Source organism: Lottia gigantea (assembly GCF_000327385.1).
Source record: "Lottia gigantea unplaced genomic scaffold LOTGIsca_98, whole genome shotgun sequence".
NCBI classification, from domain to species: Eukaryota; Metazoa; Mollusca; class Gastropoda; family Lottiidae; genus Lottia; species Lottia gigantea.
In genome coordinates, this window is record NW_008711162.1 from 850616 (window position 1) to 873084 (window position 22469).

At 32.7% G+C, this 22469-nt stretch overlaps 2 protein-coding genes across 2 annotated transcripts; both read left to right on the plus strand.

Moving 5' to 3' along the window:
• Window positions 1-361: 361 nt before the first annotated feature.
• Window positions 362-13638, plus strand: LOTGIDRAFT_135546 (hypothetical protein; the record flags this gene model as incomplete). The annotated part of the gene is made up of 19 exons (XM_009069076.1): window positions 362-427; window positions 2080-2293; window positions 3151-3264; window positions 4272-4357; window positions 5073-5241; window positions 5577-5634; window positions 6035-6231; window positions 6508-6551; window positions 6823-6963; window positions 7416-7506; window positions 7924-8075; window positions 8696-8774; window positions 8931-8992; window positions 9099-9426; window positions 10044-10232; window positions 10563-10591; window positions 10949-11040; window positions 11453-11611; window positions 13575-13638. 19 exons carry the CDS (start codon window positions 362-364, stop codon window positions 13636-13638), a joined length of 2334 nt encoding a protein of 777 aa, XP_009067324.1.
• Window positions 13639-16623: 2985 nt separating this feature from the next.
• Window positions 16624-18060, plus strand: LOTGIDRAFT_170435 (hypothetical protein; the record flags this gene model as incomplete). The annotated part of the gene is made up of 1 exon (XM_009069077.1): window positions 16624-18060. The coding sequence occupies one exon, from the start codon at window positions 16624-16626 to the stop codon at window positions 18058-18060; it is 1437 nt and encodes a 478-aa protein (XP_009067325.1).
• Window positions 18061-22469: the final 4409 nt, after the last annotated feature.

Below are 22469 nucleotides of genomic sequence, written 5' to 3' on the forward strand. Positions count from 1 at the left end.
CTGCTCATCCGTCCGTCGATCGGTTCTACGACTTTTCTTGATTGTGTGATAGGCTATTAATTTTGGTAGTAACATAAATTTGATTTTGAACAGCTTTGAAGAAAAGTTATCAAATTTTTCGAAATAAGTTTTTTAAGTTAGGCAATGATTGGTTCAGTCATTGTTCAACGACTTTCCAGAAGAACTCGAGGGTTCTTAGTCTTACCTTGCCCAGTACACGCTTAATACTTAGTTGTGGTCTGATCAATAAGTTAGAGTTATCTTCTCTTCATACAGCTCTTTAATGTAGAAGATTTTCATTGACGTAGTTCCTGTTTATGTTTATTGATGTCTGCTCTTTTCAGCAGTTTTTCACTGAAAAATGGGAAATACTGACACTAAACTTAATTTCCGGAAAGCAGTTATTCAATTAACCACGAAAACACAGGTAGACCTTAAATTATTTCTATTTTTGATTGCCACGAAATAGATGGAATCTCTCACAATCTGCTTCCATGTTTCACGATTTTTTTTCTGTTTCTGTCCATACCAACTCGAAAGTCCATTCATTGCCATTGATTGTCATTGTTGTCACGCACTGCCATTGGCATTTTTGACATCACTATTATGAATTACTGTTCAGTGGTAAGTCAGAAGTAATAATATATTTGCTTATGCCATCAGAGGTTATAGAGGCTACAACTGAAATGAATGGAGTTTTATGTCCTACTTTCTGCAATCCGAATTACAAGATGCTTTTTCATGTCAGCCCCTCACCTACATCACTGACAAGTGGTAACTGGTATGAAATATTCAAGGTATTATCGCAATCTATGCAGGGGTTCAACCCAGGACCTTTAGGTTAGCAAGAAAGTGTCAGCCAGTCAGTATAGAACCTACAGATGCAACATGACTGGATGGTCATATACATGACATTGCTTTTATTTAAGCACAAAGTGCACCTACCTATAATAAGCAGTGAAATAACTCAAAAAAGTTCCATCTGAAAGTCTAAGAGGTAGATTGTCTTTGGATTAATAGAAACTTTATTTATGAAACAATTCACTTTTTTATCTAAAATGTGGGACATTTTCATGGAATTTCATTCAGGAAGTGTCTATCTATTTGAATCGTATTAAATAAAATTTTGTTTGAGATAATATTTGTCAGATTATACCAAAGTTAGGTAATCTATACAAAAACTATGATATGATAGGTGTGCTAATTCAACTAATGACCTTTTGTATTTTTGAACTTTCGCTGACCAGGCAATGATTGTTATGAATTCATAGCTGATTATTCCCATTGTTTATTTGTTATCCCTTTGAAGCTAATGATGAAACATGTAACATTTCTCCCAGCTTTGTATGAATTAAAAATACTGGACTCAAAGTTCAAAGTAATTGAATGAAAACTTGTCATAAATTTCTTGTAAGATGATTGACAATCTATGGCAGGGATGGGGGTGGGGGGAATGGATTGGTGTGATAATCATATGTATTTTCTAGTATGTAGGTGGGTATAGTGAACACCTTAGGAAAAATTTCAGTCAGTACATCACTTTGAAAATTAATTTAAGATGAAGGAAACGTTGGAACTGTCTTAAATTTGCTGTCTAATTAAAAACGGGCAATGCCAAGCAGGGAACAATGAGTTAAATTTGCCAGGACAGCAGCATCAGACATTATATTTAAGTACCCCTCTGCCAAGTTTCAAATCGATTAACTCAACGGGAAGGGAAAGGGGTCGAAACTGCAACAGATCATACACTCTTTTGAGTGCTTGAAAAAGAGCAGTCTAATGTCGCTGTCCTGGCAAAATTTCTCTCATTGTTCCCTGCATGGCATTGCCCGTTTTTAATTAACTTTAATTAAGTTTTTAATGGTGCAGAAAAGTTGGACATAAAAATCCATTTTTATCATTTTCATTAATGCTCTCTACACATTTAAATAAAAGGTGGGCAGTAGCTTCCATTTAAACTCAACTGTTGCCACTTAGTAGGCCTACCTCACATTGGTTTAACAATAAACTTCTCAGGATATTTTAATGTTATGATGTAAACTTGTTCAAACATAATTCTTTAATGATTATTCATTTTAGCCTATTGAAGCCAATGATGAAGCATTTTGGGAACAGTTCTGGTCTGAAAGTGTGACTTGTATACAGGATGTGTTTACATTGATTCCGGCAGCTGAGATAAGAGCCTTGCGTGAAGAATCACCATCAAATCTAGCTACATTTTGTTACAAAGCTGTAGAAAAATTAGTGGCAGCTGCAGAAAGTGGTTGTCCTTCACAAAGAGAACAACAGACAGGTAATTAAGGATCATCTTTTTGATTATATAATACTGCTAATTAGCTTAATCAATAATTATTATTGAGAGCTCAATTTTCATAGGTTAAAGGGATTGTAAAGAGATTTTCTAAATTTTTTTATGTGTATCAGAGACATTGAAAGAGTCATTTTCCACCATTTCAATTTTCAATCAGACACCTGTTGTTCCTGCAATTTCACTACATTTTAGTGTCTGATATCATTATCACGAAGGGCCTTATGTGATAATGCATACATTGCGATTAGTTATGTCATCAGACACTTAGTTTTAGTGGAAATGCAGGAACCACAGGTCTATGTTATTGGTGCAACTTGATGCTATCTGTGTCCCCAAATATACATACCGGTAACAAATTTAGAAATCCTTTAATGTGAATTCATATACCAGCACCTAGAAATGGTATTATTAGTTATAATGGTTTTAATACTAATGATATACTGGCATAGAAATCAATTACTTAATTAATCCAGCTCATGAGAACACAGAAACAAAGCAATACTATTAGTTTATCGAAATTGATGCAAAAATGATTTTTGCTAGAATTATTTAACAGTAGAAAAATCTGTTATCTGTCATTCAGAAACTGTTATAGGTCTATGATTCCTTGGCTTTTTTTGGCAAAGTAAGATGCAGAATGATATATATCAGAAATTGCCTTAATTACAAAATTTTGGGTAAAATTAACCTTACCTTCATAGCTTCCATGGGGCTTCTTACTAAAAAAAAATTGTACTGTCATAATGGTGAAATATATTGCCTTCCAAGAAGAAAGCTCATACCATACAAAACTTTTTTATTTTTGATTAAATAATGCTTTGATTGTTGTATGATTTCAGTATTGAACTGTGTAAGGTTATTGATAAGAATATTACCATATATATTTGAGGATCCTGATTGGAGAGGATTTTTCTGGTCAACTTTACCAGGCCAATCAGAAGATGGAGAGGTATGTTTATCAATTTCTTCTTATTTATATTTCTTTTCTCTGATATACAATGAAACGTAATATGGTTATGTAGAGAATCAACATAAAGAAATTCACTTAAGGTTAGGATTTATTGCTGTTCTATGGATATTTTTCCTATTCAAAATAATTATGATGAATATTAACCAGATAACAAAGCTATGTTATCATGCTGTTCTGAAACCGTGTTTAATGAATATTTCATGGACTGATAAAGATCAGTTTGAATTTCATTGATTAGTTATATTATAGTTTGCATCTAGAAAGAATGCAGATTATCATTTAGAAAGTTTTGTTTTGGTAACCTAACATCAGTATTTTTAGAAGAAGAAATCCTTCATTGCCTTATTTTGTAAAGAATTCACAAATGGCTTCACTTTAAGTTGTCGAGCATAAGCTATGTGCACATTAAGCCAGTGGATAGTTGATCTCTTCAAGTTACACATATAAGAAAGATTTCAATTTTGTTATATTTTTTTTCAGACTGAAAGCCCACCTTTGGCCCAATCTCTACTCAGTGCACTGACAGTAAGTTAAATCACTTTATATTTCTGATGCACCTTAACCCTTTGAACCCTAAATGAAATATAACATCATATACCCTGAACTCCAAGTAATAAAAGTAAAAGCTTATGACATTAACGTTGTATGACGTCACTTAGTAACAGCTGGAATACCGGTTGCTCGGCTGCATATTGCGTTAGTGTTTGACTGGTAAACCCGCCGCTAGGGTTGAAAGGGTTAAACTATGTCAATAGGGAATATGAATGATATTTGTCCATGGTGAATATTAAATGTTGGTCAAATTGTGCTTTAAACAGTAAGAAAGAAAGGACTTTCACTAGAGAAATACAGAATGCAGCCTTTTAATTACACATATAATATAAATTTAAAGAATCAGATATATTTTGCTTTTATTTTTAAGCTCATAGTATATATTTATGGCCAATGCTGTATGGATGACTGGAAGCAAATAACATTAACATTACAGAGTTAAGATAAACAGTAAACTTTCTCTATTTCAGGATCTGTTATTCTGTCCAGACTTTACTGTGGCTTCATCTAGAAAGACTGGTCCTGTAAGTACTAATTGATATTATTCAACCAGCATTTCTTCCATGATAATATAAACATTATCTTAGAATCACATTTGTTGTACTGGGGCTCTGTTGTGTTCACTTGTGTTCTCTGAATTTATAACAGGCACAACCTTAATCCTAGGGTCAGCTTTCTGTCTACTAATTAAGGGTAGAATATTTCGTCCATGGTTAAGGTGATAATAGCTTCTATCCGTTCCATCAGTGTGAAGTTTTAGATGGAATGGCAGATCAGTTTATCATTTATTATGCTTGAAGATTTTTATTGTCACCAGATTTTTTTAAGGCATTTGCCTTAAAGGGACAGATTCACCATTTACGGAAGTTGATACAGGTCTTGAATATATGTATGAATAAGCTCACAGTCTTCAGAAGTACTAGAAATCGCATAATTCCTTCAAAAATATCTTAATCTAGGAATTTCTTTTTCTATTTCTATAGATGTCTTTTCTTTACAGACTCTCACAAAGAGATGAGTCGTCATTTTAACTTTCAAAAGCAGATAATCTTGACACACACATGGATTTGAATGCTCAAACTTTGACTGTAAACTGTGAACACTATTACTGATAAGCTTAGCTAAAAAATTCCAATTTCTGAGACTTAAGTATGACTGGTCAAACGGATAGCGAATCTGTCCCTTTTCTGGGCTACAGAAATAGCCGCACTGTTCACTTGTTACTATTACATATTTCAGGATAACCCAGAAGACATGCATTCTATAGATAGTTGTGAATATATTTGGGAAGCTGGGGTAGGATTTGCTCATTCTCCACCCCATAACAGTTATCATGATCAAAACAGAACAGAAATCCTGAAATTATTGTTAACATGTTTCTCAGAAACCATGTATCTTCCTCCAATAGGTAAGAGTTGGCATCTTTGATTATATTTTGATTGAGGACAGGTTGTAGCCTTGTCAGTTAGATTGATGGTATCTTTAATTTATTTGGCTACCTTGAACATATGATGGTCCTTGAATAATTCATGTTTTCTCACTATTACACAACCCAGCTCTATATGAGGAAAGGTCCTCTGAAAACTATCAATGCCAAAGGTTTAGCCAAGGACATCTGGTTGACAGAATTGTCCACGAACCAGAGTTGTTATTCTTGTAAAAAATGGTTGTTTTTGTAACTTTACTGTACTGAGTTGAAAAGATCCTTCATTAGATTAAATTTCTCTGTTTTTTATTTTTTAGCTGATGCTCATGTCCATCCTAATCAATGGATTCAATTCTTTTCCTCAACTGAAAACAGGTATAAATTTACCATCATTGTTTCCATACATGTGCGTTTCAGGACACGGTTCTGCATATGGTTCCGTACCAATCGCTACAGGGTCCTGTTCGAAAAACCGGAGCAGATGCCGCATACGGAACCGTATCTGCACCCGTATATATGGAACCACTCTTTATTTATTTTAATGAAAGTGATTTTTGCTGTATCCGCATCCAGACTGGATCCGTGCTAAAGGAAACGCAGCTTAAGGCTGTGACAGCTACAAATTTCCTTATTGCACACTTCATGGAATTGCCTGTCTCCATTTGATTTTATTTTGATGCAGCAACAATAATTACTGTGCTTCAGGTTTGAAAAAATTGACGATCTATATTAATGTCTATAACAAATTTCTTTAATTTGATCAATTTTCTTTCAGACATGCTTTACCATTATTTACCTCCATGTTGAATTTGGTATGTTCCTATGACCCAGTAGGTTATGGTGTTCCCTATAATCATCTGATGTTCTCAGATCATCGTGAGCCTCTAGTAGAAATAGCCTTACAAGTGTTATGTGTTACTATGGAAAATGATAGTAACACAGCTCAGAATGTCTCTGTGGATGGAACTGGTAGTGGTACAGCCATGGATCAAAATAGTGATGTAAGTTTTTATTCAATGAGTTGTCGAATTTTGTTAAGTGAGCATCTGAAATCATAGTCTTTGATGTTCATCTTATGAGGATTTCTACAACAATTGACATGGATATATTTTGAAAACTGCAATGTCAACAAAAACCTGTAGATTTGTGTACAATGGAAGGACAAATTTTGTCACAGTTCTTGCTATTTTGGTCAGTCACCTACTAATTTAATGTGATATTTTTTATTTTTTTAGACTGGGGGACCAGACAATCTGTTTGTCAATTATTTATCTAGAATTCATAGAGAAGAGGTAATTATATAGATCAGTTGCATTTATTTAACGAGTTGTTCAATATTATTTACCAAGCCTTTATACTCTCAAAATTCTTTTATTGAGCAAAATTATTTCAAATATAATCAGATTTTAACAAGAAAGATGATGCAGAAAGGCTTACTTCCTTCTTGTTATTGTCATAATGTCATTTGATAATGCCCTGTAGTTTGCAATGAGGTAAGTTTTCCCAGGTTAGCATCACATACACCTTCCAAAAGCATTGAAAATGTCTTATTAAATTTTTCAGGATTTTACTTTCATACTGAAAGGTATAACTAGATTATTAAATAACCCTCTAGCTCAGACATATTTACCAGGCTCTACTAAGAAAGTACAATTTCATCAAGAACTGTTGGTTTTATTCTGGAAAATGTGTGATATAAACAAGGTTTGTGCATATTTTTGTGCACCACATGATTCTAGTTCTACAGGAATGATAGTGGAAAGATAATACTTTTAAATGTGATTATATCAGCTGATGATGTGCATTTATTTCCGCATTATATTTACAAGATCCAAATTCTGCGATACCTGTTTTTGTTGTATTCAAACAATTTATGGTCTTAGCCACATTTCATTGAGGTTATTTTTGGTAGAATAGTTAAGTCGAATAGCTTAGAATAATACCTATATTATGAGTTTCTGATTTGCAAGAAAGTCGTAAACACAATTATCATAGCAGGTGTTGAACGCAGCATAAAACTATAAAAGCCAAGATAATATTATACTATTTAAGCTGCCTAAAGGTAAAGTAAACTATTCATGTTTGCACAAATATGTTCAACTACAAAATTTTCTGCATTATGTAGCATTTATATTATATTATTGATTATATTTCAGAAATTTATGTTTTATGTATTAAAAAGTAGTGATGTATTAGATATATTGGTACCAATATTGTATTTCTTAAATGATGCCAGAGCTGATCAATGTAAGTCAATTTTTATTGTAATTTCGAACCAAGGGCCGCAGTGATGTCTGCAATGTTTTCATTGGGTCCAATCTTAGCAATAAGAATCGTTTGCAGACAGCACAGGCTAGATCCCAATAATACCAAAACTAAATAAATACCTAAAGCTTTCCCTCATTGCACACTGCATGATTCATGATTTATTGAGGCTGTCTTGACCTGACTTTCTCTCTAAAGCGCCCTTGACAGTTGGAAATCGAAAAAGTGCAGGCTAATGCCACTATCCTGGCAAAATTTCCCTCATTGTACCCTGCATGGAGCAGAAAAGTAGGACGTAACACTTAATTTTATGAGAGAAGTAGTATTGAGTTGGTGTTATCTTAAAGGTCATTCTTACTTATATATAGATGGAGGCATAATAAAAATCAAATATTTCAGCTCGTGTTGGTTTGATGCATATTGGAGTATTTATATTATTATTGTTGAGTGGAGAGAGAAATTTTGGTGTAAGACTCAATAAACCATACTCTGTTAGAGTTCCCATGGATATACCAATATTTACTGGTACCCATGCTGATTTCCTCATTATTGTAAGTATATATTATTATAAATATATTCATCATATATATAGTCATTGTATAACAATTATCTACTTTCAATGAGGGATTACTTGCGTTTTTCTATAGCTGTTTTAACAGCTTGACATTTCCAAAACTTATTTCATTTAACTATTTTTTGCCTCGGCTCAAAGAGCTTATAAAATTTAATGACTTGGTTTGTTTGAAATTGTAAAATTATGGTTTGTTCCATTGTCCACTGCATGTCTTTGCCTATCTACATTGTTAAATGAAGTGTTAAAGGCGTTTATACACAAAGTCTGATACGACACTCTATGACACGACAAAAAATAGAAATAATATAAATTGCATAAACTATACATACTGACCACGGTATGACACAACACAACTTCCTCCAAAAACTTTATTTTGTTATATTATTTCTATTTTATGGATTATCAAACCATGTCGTGTAGGATCTGTTTTGAGGGCACCTTTAGAGATATATTGTGTATAATTTATAGTTTAAAATATTGTGTATAATTTATGGTTTAAAATATTGTGTATAATTCTTGTTTTGAATATTATGTATAATTTAAATTAAAAATGTATTGTGTATAATTCTTGGTTTAAAATATTGTGTATTATTTCAGGTATTCCATAAAATTATAACAACAGGTCACCAAAGATTACAACCTCTATTTGATTGTCTTCTTACTATTATTGTTAATGGTAAGATACATTTATAGCTTTTTATTAGACCAATACATTCAGGTTTACATAAGTCATTTAAAGGGAATGTTCATCTCTTAGCTTGTAGGAGCTCTAGCTGTGGCATCTAAATTTTTCTTACCTTGAGGATTTTTAATGAATGTTTTTCTTTTACAGTTTCTCCCTATTTGAAAACATTATCAATGGTTGCTAGTACCAAACTACTACATTTATTGGAAGTAAGTATTAGGTTTTTATTCTTGGATAAATTTTTAAACGTAGCATTTCAGTATTTTGAAAATTGTCCAATTTTCTTTTCTAAATATAATTTTCCTTTATTTACAGGCGTTCAGTACACCGTGGTTCTTATTTGCGAGTCCTACCAATCATCATTTAGTCTTCTTCTTACTAGAAGTATTTAACAATATTATACAGTACCAATTTGACGGTAATTCCAATCTAGTCTATACCATCATCAGAAAGAGAAACGTGTTCCACCAGCTAGCCAACTTACCAGTTGATCATTCAGCTATAGCTAAAGCCATGACCAAGAGAGGCAAGAAGTTTGCTGCTCCTCCTCAAGATACTCGAGATCCTCAGACTATGGAAGGAGCTTTACCTGCTGCTGAAGCTGAACCTGGAACTCTCAAGACTTCTTTAGCTGCTACTCCACGTAAGTATCATCAATTCTAATAATAGCTTTAAAATAAATCTGATTACAACACAGATTTGGATTCTTGTTTCATGGTTTATCTGTTGATAAACCCACTTGCCATCTATGATCTGAAGAGATTCTTACATGACAAGCTCACTGAGAAAGCTGTGACAACCACATGTAAAGAGTTCTGGGATATGACCAAGTTACAGGGCTAAACCCACTTTGACCACTCTGATAATTTAGCATAAATGAATGGATAAGATGTGCCTGTTTACTTGAACACAATTTATTGTAAAACTTCTTCAGATTAGGGATGACATGTGGAGTAGCTGTATTTTGATAAGGTTGCTTTTGAATAGTCTTTTGCTCATTTGGAAATAAAAATAATGGATTCGATGAAATAATACGCAATAAAGTGAGGTTCTATAGCACAGTCAGTTACAGCGTTGGTTTTTTACATGACATTGCTTGGTTACAGATAGCAGGTGAAAGTCCGATGACCAGTCAACCCAGCGGTAGATGGATAAGGATAATCTGTAAAAGATCAATGCCAAGAGGTTCGGAGAAGGAAAAGGATCCTTTGAACCTAAGTTGTTAAATATAGTTGTTTGTTTTTTGTTTTCTTTGTCTAGGTTTAGACAAAATGACAGAGAAATCAGCCCCAGATGAGAACCATAAAACACCCACATTGAAAGAGATAGCTGAAACTGGTGTAGCTCAAAGTGTACAGCCAGCAAATGAAATACAAGATCCTATTGAAGATACCAGTAAAGCTGAAAGTGATATCAAGCCAAAATCAGACCAATCACCAACTCATGTAAGTATTAGGTGATGTTTTGCATACTTGACTCTGTCAGTAACGTAGGTAAGAGTGGCTGACACGGAAAAAGCCTCAAGTCGTGTAAATAAATTGAGGCCCTGTGTGCTACAGGCTGTACAGACAGGCTGAATACCCAAATGTCAGGAGAAAGTTTAAGAATTCACCAATCGTCATCTAATCTGTGATAAAATGACATGACCATATCATTTCTAATCACTTCTGTCAATATTTTGATAGCCTCCTGCTAGCCCAACAGACAGTGTTGCCAGTAGTACAATAGGTCCCTCAGACAGTGTTGCCAGATTACCTATAAAGAGAGGTGCTTCCACAGCTGGTAACTGGGTTGCTTCACCAGAATGGGTAAGAAAGCTTTTTTCTTTTAGTAACCTTGTGATCAAGTTGTCAAAATGATCGGAAGATATCTTTTTCCAATACTTGAAAAACCGATTGAACTTAATTTCAGCTAACTGTGTCACTGTTCAGAATTAAAATCACACGTGCAAAGCCTGTACAATTCAACATAAAGGGGCAAGCAAGTTTAGAATTATGCCACTTTGAGGGTATCAGTATTCTCATGTGCAGTTATTGTTAATACTATTACACCTGCATGAGAAACTATCAGCTGATAAAGTAAGTATTTGATTGTAGACAAACCTGACATTAGGAATCTAGGTTTAGAGAGGACTACTACTGTATATTGATGATGTTATATTGTAGGTTCAATCATGGAAACAGAAATTACCATTACAAACTATTATGAGAATGTTACAAGTTTTAGTACCTCAAGTAGAAAAGATCTGTATTGATAAGTAGGTCCCTTTAGAATTTCCTTTATAGATACACATTTCATTTCATTTCATTTCATTTCATTTCATTTCATTTCATTTCATTTCATTTCATTTCATTTCATTTCATTTCATTTCATTTCAATTCAATTTCAATTTCAATTTCATTTCATTTCATTTCATTTCAAATTTGAACATAATCTAAGACATACTTGAACACAATTTTATTTAGTGTCAGGGTGTATTTGGAGAAGTCTCAATCAAAGCACTTGCCTGGGTCACAGGGTGTTTCATAAAATTGTGAACAAATGTGTTTCAGTAACCAATGGGGTAAATTAAAACTGGTTACACTATAGTCAAAGGTCATCTCATTTGTGTTTCACCAGGTGCATATTTAAGACAGGATTTACTTCATCAATTGTTTTTGCTATTTTAGAGGGTTAACAGATGAAAGTGAGATATTAAAATTTTTACAACATGGTACTCTAGTTGGTTTGTTACCAGTACCACATCCAATATTGATCAGGAAGTACCAAGCTAACAGTGGCACTACTATGTGGTTTAGAACATACTTATGGGGAGTCATCTATCTCAGGTTTGTTATTTTTATAGTCATCTCTTTGAGATATATGCCAAGGCTAATCGTGGAGCATCATCCACGGAAAGTTTGAGATAAACTTTCAAGCAATTCTTGAAAATATTGGTTACAAACATTTTAGTTAAAACAAACTTTTGTGAAATTTTAAAAAGATTTTTCTATAACCGTTCATCTTGAGATCTTCGAGATGAACCTTCAAGAAATTCTCAGAAGTTCAAATCAGAACCATTCTTTCGTGATTTTATGAGAGTAAAATTTCTGAAGGTTTTGGTTAGAACCTTCTTTCTGAGATCTTGGAGGTAAACTTTCATGCAATTCTTTTCTATTGATATTTTTTGAAAGAAAGCTTGAAGCAACTGTCGATAGTTTAGATCCATACCTTCTTTTTGAAGTTTTTATCACAGGGAGTATATCTAGAGGTTTCGCTGGCCAAATCTCATCTATTGGTATCTACATTGCTTATCGCCATACTACTAATGGACCCAGACTGTTATTTAAATGAATTTGGGTGTGGCACCAGGCTTGGTATGCTTACTATTCAAGACAACTGATACCACTTTTCATTGTGACATACTTATTGATTTCGGGTTTCGTTTCGCTGTTCGGATCGTTAGAACTTGGTTTATTTATATAAACCAAAATGGTCGTTTTAATGAAAGCTTTTTGTAATTTTGATGCTTATCCAAAATAGATTAGGTTTGTAGAAGCTTTCCTTTTGCCAACTCTCCTAGAAATGGTATCTAAATTTCCTAATGACAAGTTCTTACTTGCTGCCAATTGTGGAAGGCTTTTGGCTTTGGGGTCACTTTTAGGTCCGTACATGTATCTTCCTTAAGGTCATTAGCATGATATGAGTTTCAGTTTTAGCTTTATGGTATCTGAATATATATGATCATCTATATTATATTTGGAGAATATACATTAATCTCTTATCTTGACTCTCTTAAAATAGCAAATAGAGGTAGAAATGGTTTAACTTGGTTGCTATGGAAACGAAATGACTATTGTTCATATAGTACTTGGACCTTTCTAAAGCATTAATTTCAGAGTGTTTCATTAAAACAATGTTTCCAACTCTCATTTTGAAATGACATCGTTATTCAGCTTAAAAGCAAAATACTAAATTTTAAGAGTATCGGAGACACTGATAGCATCAATTTGCACCATTCTAATTTTCAATCAGACGTCAGTGATTCTTGCAATTTCTTTTAAACCGTACCATTTTAATTTGGGTTCCTAAAATCCTGTAGAATTGATTTCAGTTAATCTTGAATTTGAATTACTTTGATTTTGGTGTAGATTGTCAGCCATATACATTAATTTGTCTTGTGATTTACGCACTTGTGTGGCATAGGCTTAGACAATAGACATTGGTTCTGAAAGGATCAGTTTTGTATTATAAAGATACAATAGCTGACAAAATATGCATTATATACAAATTCTTCAGGTGATGTTAGTATATAAAAAATATTTTGGACTATAACTCATCTGATAATGTTAAAAGATGGCAGAAACTTTTCACTATCATGTTTTTTATTGGACTGCATTTGACTGTCAAATTATTTGAGATTAAAGGGATTGTAAAGAGGTTTTCTAAATTTTGTATGTGAATCGTATGTAATGTGGAATTGCAAGAACCACAGACGTCTGATTGAAAAATTGGAATGGTGCAAATTGAAGCTATCAGTGTCCCCGATACACATAAAAAATTTAGAAAACCTCTTTACAATCCCTTTAAGGGGACTCAATGACTGTACAACTTTGCTTAGTGTAATATTTTTTTACATCATTGGTGTAATCATTAAAGGCAAATAAGTGAGCACTGAGGGTAAATTTTTCGTGGGCATTAGCAGTTTGGACCTCAGGTTATAGTCCCATTCCAATGAGAAGAAGCTACTAGTATGATCTCTGTGATATTTACTTATTTTATTCAGAAATTTTGATTCTTTTTGAATTTCAGAAATGTTGATCCCCCAGTATGGTACGATACCAATGTTAAACTATTTGAAATACAAAGAGTCTAAAGAGAAAGAAAGACATTTACACTGTGAAGAAAATGAATATCTTTCAACTGATAAACCTACCTGGAAATCTCATTTTAAATATTTTAATGGATCTTATACATATTTATAGGACTACCATATAGTCCCATTTTGTACATTATTATACTCCCTGGGACAACTGACAAAGATAACACATATTAATTCCATGATGTACCTTAATGTACTCTTTTGTCAACTGATAAAGATTTATAAAAGACAGGTTCGCCATTTGTTTGACCAATGGTACCTCAGTCTCAGAAACAGGAATTTTTTTTTAATCTAAATCAGTAATAGTGTTCGCAGCTCACCATTGAAATTTGATCCTTCAAATCCATGTATGTCCAGAATTATCTGTGTTAAAAATACAACTTGTCTTTTCTTGGACTGCCATATTTAGAAAATTTAGGTATTTGTGAAATTTTCATACATTTCTAGTACTTCTGAAGACTATTTACTGATATTCGAGATCAAAATCAACTTCGACAATTGCGAATCTGTCCCTTTAATAAGTATTCATCTCTCCTCATTATTCCAGTCAACTCAACTGTAAATGGGTTAGGGCAACTCAGGAAGAGATCATTGACAAAACGTTTGGCCCCGGACCCATGAGAACCCAAGTCATTTCTTGTTCTCTGAAAATCAATATTTGTTAACATAACCACGAAGTATGAATCGTGCTTTAAGACTGATTAAGTCGAAACAATAAACATGAGGCGTTTTTGTGGGCTGATTTGATTTGATAGATTAGCTATTTTGTGCATTGGTGAGCCAGGAAGTTAAGACTAGTCAATACATTTGCGAGAAAGTTTACCTAAACTGGCTAGGCTAATCATTCTGATTGTCCCAGAAGGTCGTCAGGCGATTAGATTAGACTTTTTGAAGATGGCGGCATGTGAATGTTCAACAATAATACTAATCAAAATAGATGACTTTCAGCGGAGGCAGCCATATTGCATAATTGCTGATATCAAATTTTGCATTTGTAGTCCACAAAAACGCCTATGGTTTATGTTATATCTATTATGGTTGTTATTATGTAGTTGTTATTCTAATTATATTGTATGTTGTATATTTCAAACAGTGGTTATTTATTGTATATATAAAGATGTATATGGTTTTTTCTGAATCATGTTGACTCTTTTCCAGCATCTTTTGAAAACCCTGTTCCTGGTTGAATCAAGCCAAAAAGGGTTAGGAATTACTACCCCAAAAATTTTTTGGACCCTTTGTCCTGTGTTTAAAATGCACTAGCCGATACCATAAACTTTCTTTTATGTTTCAAAACATTTAAATTTCAACCTCAGAACACTACAGATTTTCAAGCATTCCATTTTATTTAATTTTCATTATTTTTTATTACAAAATTCATTTTTCCAACTTCTGAAAAGTTTTAGTCATTTTCATGTGTTGTAGTTTATTATAATTTGTGTTTTGTAAAGAATTGTAAAAAGAAGTATGAAGTAGGTCTATAAAATTTGAGAAAGTAAGTTTGTTTGTGTATCCATGAATGCGGGATAAATTTGTCTCTAGTTAGACCTGAGGTCTGACTTTATTGTGAGTGGGAAAATTTTTAAGAAGGATTTTAAAGTCAGGTTGTCTTTTGTATTGAAAGTATTGTGGCTTATAAACAAACCTATAGCCCTTTAAATAGTGTGTGAGAAATCCAGTTTTGAAAGAAATTTTATTTTGATTTTGGAAAGCTGGTAGACGATGTAATTTAATCTAGTTATATCCTGTGACAGAGTTCATATGATTGATTTTTGGTAAAATATTTGTATAATATTGTATTACTATTGAAGGAAAAACAGTTGTCTAAATATAAACTCTCCCAAGTGATCAAAAGTACTTTTTTGACCATCTGTATCACTTTTTAGAATGAAAATTCAACATTTGGTTTGTTTTGCAGTTAATGAAAAATATATTGTTATTAACATTTTCCCTTTGTAGATATGTCAAAAATGATTGCATGTCAAGTTATTAGTAATGGCTTTGTTGCCTTTCAATTCTATTTTTTTTTTGTTTTGTCATTTCTAAAAAAAAACTTCATTTCATATTGCCAATCCGAAAAGTGTTACAGATAGTTGAAATTTAGCTCTATGACTTGGTTATAAGAAATATAAAGATGACTTTAAGTGGGTTGAATTACTTGTATATGGAAATATTGTAATTGTAACATTGACTTTGTTAATGAAAATTGTGGGATTTGTGCAAATCTTATCATTCTACATTGTTGTATTTAATGTATGTATTAAAAATTATAAACTGCATAATGAATTTCTATTATCATCCCCATACTTGACACTGATGTCAATCTTCGGGCCACTTTTGGTGACCTTAATCAAATTACATTAAATCTTATGAGATCAAATACATATGATAGAGGCAAAAATTTTTTTATCCTGCATCTATTCCAGCCTCTGATAGATATTTTGACAGTTTATGGTTATCTACACCAGCCAATAACTGTCTAAACATCTATCAGAGGCTAGAATAAAGGCAGATATTTCAGTATATCAATTAGACTGAGCTGATTAGGCCTAAGCCTACGCATAATAACCATGATGTTGAAATCTCTATGCTTGTAGAAGTGTTAGTGATGCCAAATTCCCTTTCCTGAGGAAGGCCTTACAGCGCCTTGGAGTTTTTGTTCAAAAATCCCCAAGGTTTTCTCAATTCTTTCATAATTTCGTATGACTTTTGGTGTATGATTCCTTGTCAAACCGTTATTATTAGTTACCTTCTGAAAGCTTTAACTGTTGTCTGAAGCCAAATGACACTCTTTAATAACATGTCAGTGAAACCAGGAAAGGTATCTTGTCACGTGATCCAAAACTTTCATCACTTTCTGCCGGTTTTGATTTTTTGTTCAAAAATTAGAAATCTGCGACATTTCGATGCATTTCATGTTGTGACATATCCTTGGCTGTAGTTTGATTTGTTGATTGCTCAATTGTCACTGCTGCCGCCATGAATCTCGGCCAACTAATTGCGAGGAATCATGCTTTCGTTGCAAAACTATACAGGAATTCTGTGTCTAAAAAGAGCTTTTGCAGGACAAATCTTACCAGAAGACTGAAAGCATTGAGTGTGACCTGTCCCATAAGAGACAATCACACCAAGTCTTCATCCTTGTATTATCCTGAGGAGGATTACACTGTTGATGTGCCTGTTGACATAGATCTAAATTTGGAAAAGATTCTCGCTTCTCCTGCGAGTCTCAAAGAGAATCTTGCCGAAAGGAATATAACTTTAGATGTGGATAAACTTATTCAAGATTTCAAATTAATGTGCGATTTAGAGAAGAAAAAATGTGATTTTGAGTCCGAAAGAAAAGATATAGGAAAACGTGTTACAGAATTGATAAACTTGATGAAAAAATCTGGGGAAAATGATAATTTGGTGAAATCAGTTGATGTGTTGAAATCTAGAGGCAATAAATTGAAAAAACTAGAAAAAGAACTAAGCGATCGTTACTTTGCGATTAAACACGCTGTCATGTTAGATGGTCTTAAGATTCCCAATAGAATTCATCCCGAGACTCCAACATCGGCACAAATTCTGCGATCATTTGGGAATATAATGGATTTTTCGAAAAGCAGGAGTCACATCGAAATTGGACGTGAAAAAGACTTAATTAAATTTAGTGACATTGGTCCCAAATCATTCTATCTGAAGGGGGATCTGGCTTTATGTGAATTGGAATTGATAGATAAAACAAAAAAATTCTTGCAACAGAATGGAATGACGACATTTTTGTTGCCAGATAAAGTGAGATCTATAATAATGGAAGGTTGTGGATTTGATGTGGATAGTGACAAAATTTTGACAATTCATGATCCAGATCCTCGAGAATCAAAAGTGATTGATGAACATCACTTGCAAGGAAACTCAGTCCAATCATTTGTTGCATTTTTAATGAGACAAATGGTAGATAACTCTCAACTTCCACTAAAATACTTCTCTGTGGGAAGCAGATATGTGTCTGGAACCGAACTTCCAGGATTATTCGGAGGTCATCAGTATGCAAACGCCGTCATATTTGGTGCTAGTTTGTCAGAAACAGAATCTTCGAATTTATTTCAAGAATATTCTGAATTGATATGGAGTTTTTTGGAATCGTTTAATCTGCCTATTAGACAAATTCTTGTGCCTGTTCAAGATTTGTCCTTATCAGAAAGTTTGAGATCAGAATTTCAGATGTGGAGTCCTAGTTTAGAAGATTTTGTGAACATGGGTTATCTATGTATGTGCGATGACTTTGTTAGCCGTAGATTAATGTGTCTTCATGACAGTAAGAAAGAGGGTTCTATGTTTGTCCACATGATAGGTGGAGAAGTTATAAACATTACTAATCTGTTAGCTTTGATGTTAGAATATGATTTGCCTTTAATCTCTAATAAATGATAATCACTGTAATAAAGATTTCATCTCTGTTAAATGACCATGATGTAGCATGTTATTTGTTTATTTTCTCATCAGGACACAAGATTTTTCCAGATTTACTACAAGTTAAGAAGGGATGTGCACTTCATTAGCTCTTTTACAGATTGCCATAACTAAATTTCAAAATTGCAAAAAAAACTACTTCAAACTAATTTTGAAATATAAACCTGGTATGTTGAAAAGGGATGCTAGATTTTTATGGGAAATACTCCCCTTGATAACCCTATAAATATTCCCTATATATAGCTTGGGTAGGGATCCCCCAATTCCCCCAGATTTTTAAGTGAGTTGTAGTGATCAGTACTCAATATCACTCACTAACAGGTCACTAATTTACCCTCAATTATTACTTGACTGAGTAGAATTCTAAAAACAGTTCACTCAGCTGAGTAGAGTTTAAAAACAGTTCACCAATTTCCCAAGATTTTAAAATACATCTTAAGTGAGTTGTAGTGATCAGTACTCAACATCACTCACTAACAGATCACTAATTTACCCTCAATTATTACTTGACTGAGTAGAGTTTAAAAAAAGTTCACTCAGCTGAGTAGAGTTTAAATACAGTTCACCAATTTCCCAAGATTTTAAAATGCATCTCAAGTGAGTTGTAGTGATCAGTACTCAACATCACTCACTAACAGATCACTAATCTACCCTCAATTATTACTTGACTGAGTAGAACTTAAAACAGTTCACCCAGCTGAGTAAAGTTTAAAAACAGTTCATCAATTTCTAAGATTTAAAAAAAACATCTTAATTAAGTGAGTTGTAGTGATCAGTACTCAACATCACTCACTAACAGATCACTAATTTACCCTCAATTATTACTTGACTGAGTAGAGTTTAAAAACAGTTCACCAATTCTGCATCTTAATTAAGTGAGTTGTAGTGATCATTGCTCAACATCACTCACTAGCTGATCACTAATTTACCTTCAATTATTACTTGAGCTCTTGGCTAAGTTCACTCAATTAATTAATCAGTCAATCAATAATGCTAATTAGTTAGTAATGATTCAGTTGTGATGGGACTAGTCTATTTGCATACAGCTGTAAGAAATTTATCTTGAATGTACGTTCAGGATTGATCAAATATATCAAACCCCCTCCACTTCATTTTACCAGTTATTATGTAAATAAACAAAAAATCTGAAGTAAATTTTTATTCTCTAATAAATAAATAACTGCATGTTGATAAAACAAAAGCACTGTCATTAAATATTTTACATCAAAGCGAGCAAGAATAAAAAATATAAATTGAACTAACTTTCCACTAAAGGGATTATAAAGAGGTTTTCTTATTTTTTTTATGTGTATCACTGAAAGCCTCAATTTGCACCATTACAATATACAATCAGACTTCTGTGGTTCCTGCAATTCCACAAAAAGTAAGTGTTTGATGATGTCACTAATCACAAAATATGCTTTAACACATAAGGCCCTTGGCGATTTAGTGACATCATCAGACACTTAGTTGTAGTAACCACAGACGTCTAATTGAAAATTGCAATGGAGCAAATTGATGCTATTAGTGTTCTTGATACACATAAAAAATTTTGAAAACCTCTTTACAATCCCTTAAAAAACAATAATAAATCAGTATTTACTCAGTGCTAAAATGGATGGATATTATTTTGAGGTATTTGATTATGGACAGTATATATAAAGCTATGAAAATGTTGAAGAAACTTCATGGTTATGTAAGTTTTTAGTTGTAAATGCCGAGACGTTTTGCTTAATTACTCATAGCAAAATCCATCAATATGGCTGTAGCATAATCCTAAAAGACACTTCTTAGTTTTGGTCTTTGCTTCTACGCTCTACGGCAATTCATATTCACAACGATACACAACTGGTGATCACTATGGTTTGAGGGCCTCTTTAACTATGAAATATTGTTGTAAGTATGGTAGAAACTGGAATATAGATTGCTATTTGATATGCAGTCTATAAGTTCACAATGCTTTCTTTAGAGCAGAATAAAACTCAAGTCTTGACATATAACATTCCTGAACTCATTCAATAAAATAAGATGATAGGTAACAATCCTTGAAGTGTGCATAAAAGAAAGAAAACAACTTTTGAAAAATTTTGAATATAAGATAGGATTTTCTAATTTATTCTTTAAACAAAATAATGTTTCTCTCTATTGTTGAAGCTCTAGATTTAAATAACAAGCTAATTCTAAGAATACAATCCTAAGGCACTAACACATGAATTACCTAACTTTATTTACAATGCCAATCTGCTTAAAATACAGATTTTAGTGTTTTGTGTTTTCTGTAGGGTGACTATACTTGTCAATCTTGATCTGACAAAATTGTTATGCATCATGAGCTCTTAGTGACTAAATTACTCAACCAATCAAATGCTTTATTCAACAAAAGATTTATTGAATATTCGTGGTTAAACATTGACTTGTAGTATAAACCCATTTTTAACAGTGCCTTTGATTGGTTAGAATAAATTATCATAAATCATGGTGAACACAATTTAAAGGAAAATTTTCTCAGATCATGGATCACAAAAGTAGTAGTAACCCACGAAACCATTTGCAGACAATTTCTTAAAAATGTAACTTAGATTTATCCTAACATTCTAGTCATCTGATTGGTCAATCACAAAAAGAGATCTCACATATGCTAAATCAACCAATCAGATTAGGTCTACCATATTTCTAACATCCTGATTATATTTAACTTAAATTTAAAAAAAACTGCATTTTGATCAGAATGCTACAAACTATTTTGATTTAAATAAAGTTACAAAGTAATTCTGCACAACCTTTATAAAAACACATAAAACTTATGTTAATGTACATCAGTAAATTGATTTTGCATTGATAGATAGATACATATAGAATGCAGGCATTTAAAAATTAATTTGCATATCAGAGAGCCATTACTAAACATAATCTAAGTGGACATTTGATTGGATTGTACGCCAATGAATACAGCCAATCAACATTCGCATCAGATAAGCTGTAAACATGGCTTGGTGTTCACCCACTTTCTGATGAGGCCTCTGATTGGTTTATTTGCTAGCATACAATCTAATCAAACTGCTGCATTCTGTGATAGAAGACTAGTGGCTACTGCAGTCAAGGTATGAGTACAAAGTTCATAATAGCTTCACAATGTGAAGATGTAATTTAGACAGAAAATCCATTCTTGTTTTAACTTTTTTAACTTTAAAAGCTTTCAGTTGAAGAGTCTGTAGATAAATTAAGTAGTTTTTTCTATCACAGAAATCAATGAATATAAAAACATACAATATTTTAACTGGATAATCAAAGCAATAAATAATTCATACAAAATATACAATCATTTATATCAACAGTAACAATAATTTCTTAAAGGGAAGCTACCTCTTACAATGGACATAAAATTTAAAATCGCAAAGTTGGTCAACAAGTGTATATATTCATCAGTTGGACTTACCAGGTGTCATGACTTAAGAATAGAATCTCTATAAGACGTTAAATCCATTAAACTATTTTATTAATGAAACACACTTCTAAGTATGTTTCAGAATTATTTAGTTTAATGAATTATTACTTAGTTTTATTAATCTATTTGATTATAGAGGGATTCTGTTGTTTAGTTGTAAGTCCACTGATAAACAAAGACTTATTTTAACCAAGTTTAAAAATTTTGTCATCCTAAGAGGTAGCATACCTTTAAATCAATCAAATAGTTAGTCAATAGTATAGCCAAGCCAAAATAATTGAGTACATCTTGGCATGATTCAAAACATAAACAGGAACAATCCATTTCGTTTTTGGTGTATTATTTCTAGAAATTGATACTATACGAGCCAGACTTTACAATGTTCATTACTACTTAAACTACCTCAAAATGGAGTGGACTGACCATGTTATAATTTTGAATGGACCCAACATGAGCATTTTGTACAAATATAACAAAGGGATATATCTCTCAAACCTGCATCACTAATAAAGACCATCTAGTTTTGAATATGCAAGTGGCATAGACCTCGCCTTAAGGCTCAGCAAATAAAATGCTGATAATAAAGATAGCCCTATATCTAATTAAGGTATTTTTTTACCAGCTAATAATTGTTTACGTTGTTGTTCTAATAAACCTTCTAAATGATCAGCTCGTTTTAAAGCAGCTTGATACTGTTGTCTTAACTGACTTACTACATCTTCTTTCTTTAATATAGCTTGTTTTACTCTGAAATATCAATTAATACAACTTAACTATAAAGGTATATTTTTGATTCAGAAATATTTTACTTTCATTTATCTGTAACACTTATCTGTAATCTAACTTAAAGCTATCTTTAAAGAGATTGTAAAGAGGTTTTCTAGCTTTTTAAGTGTATCGGGGACACTGATAGCATCAATTT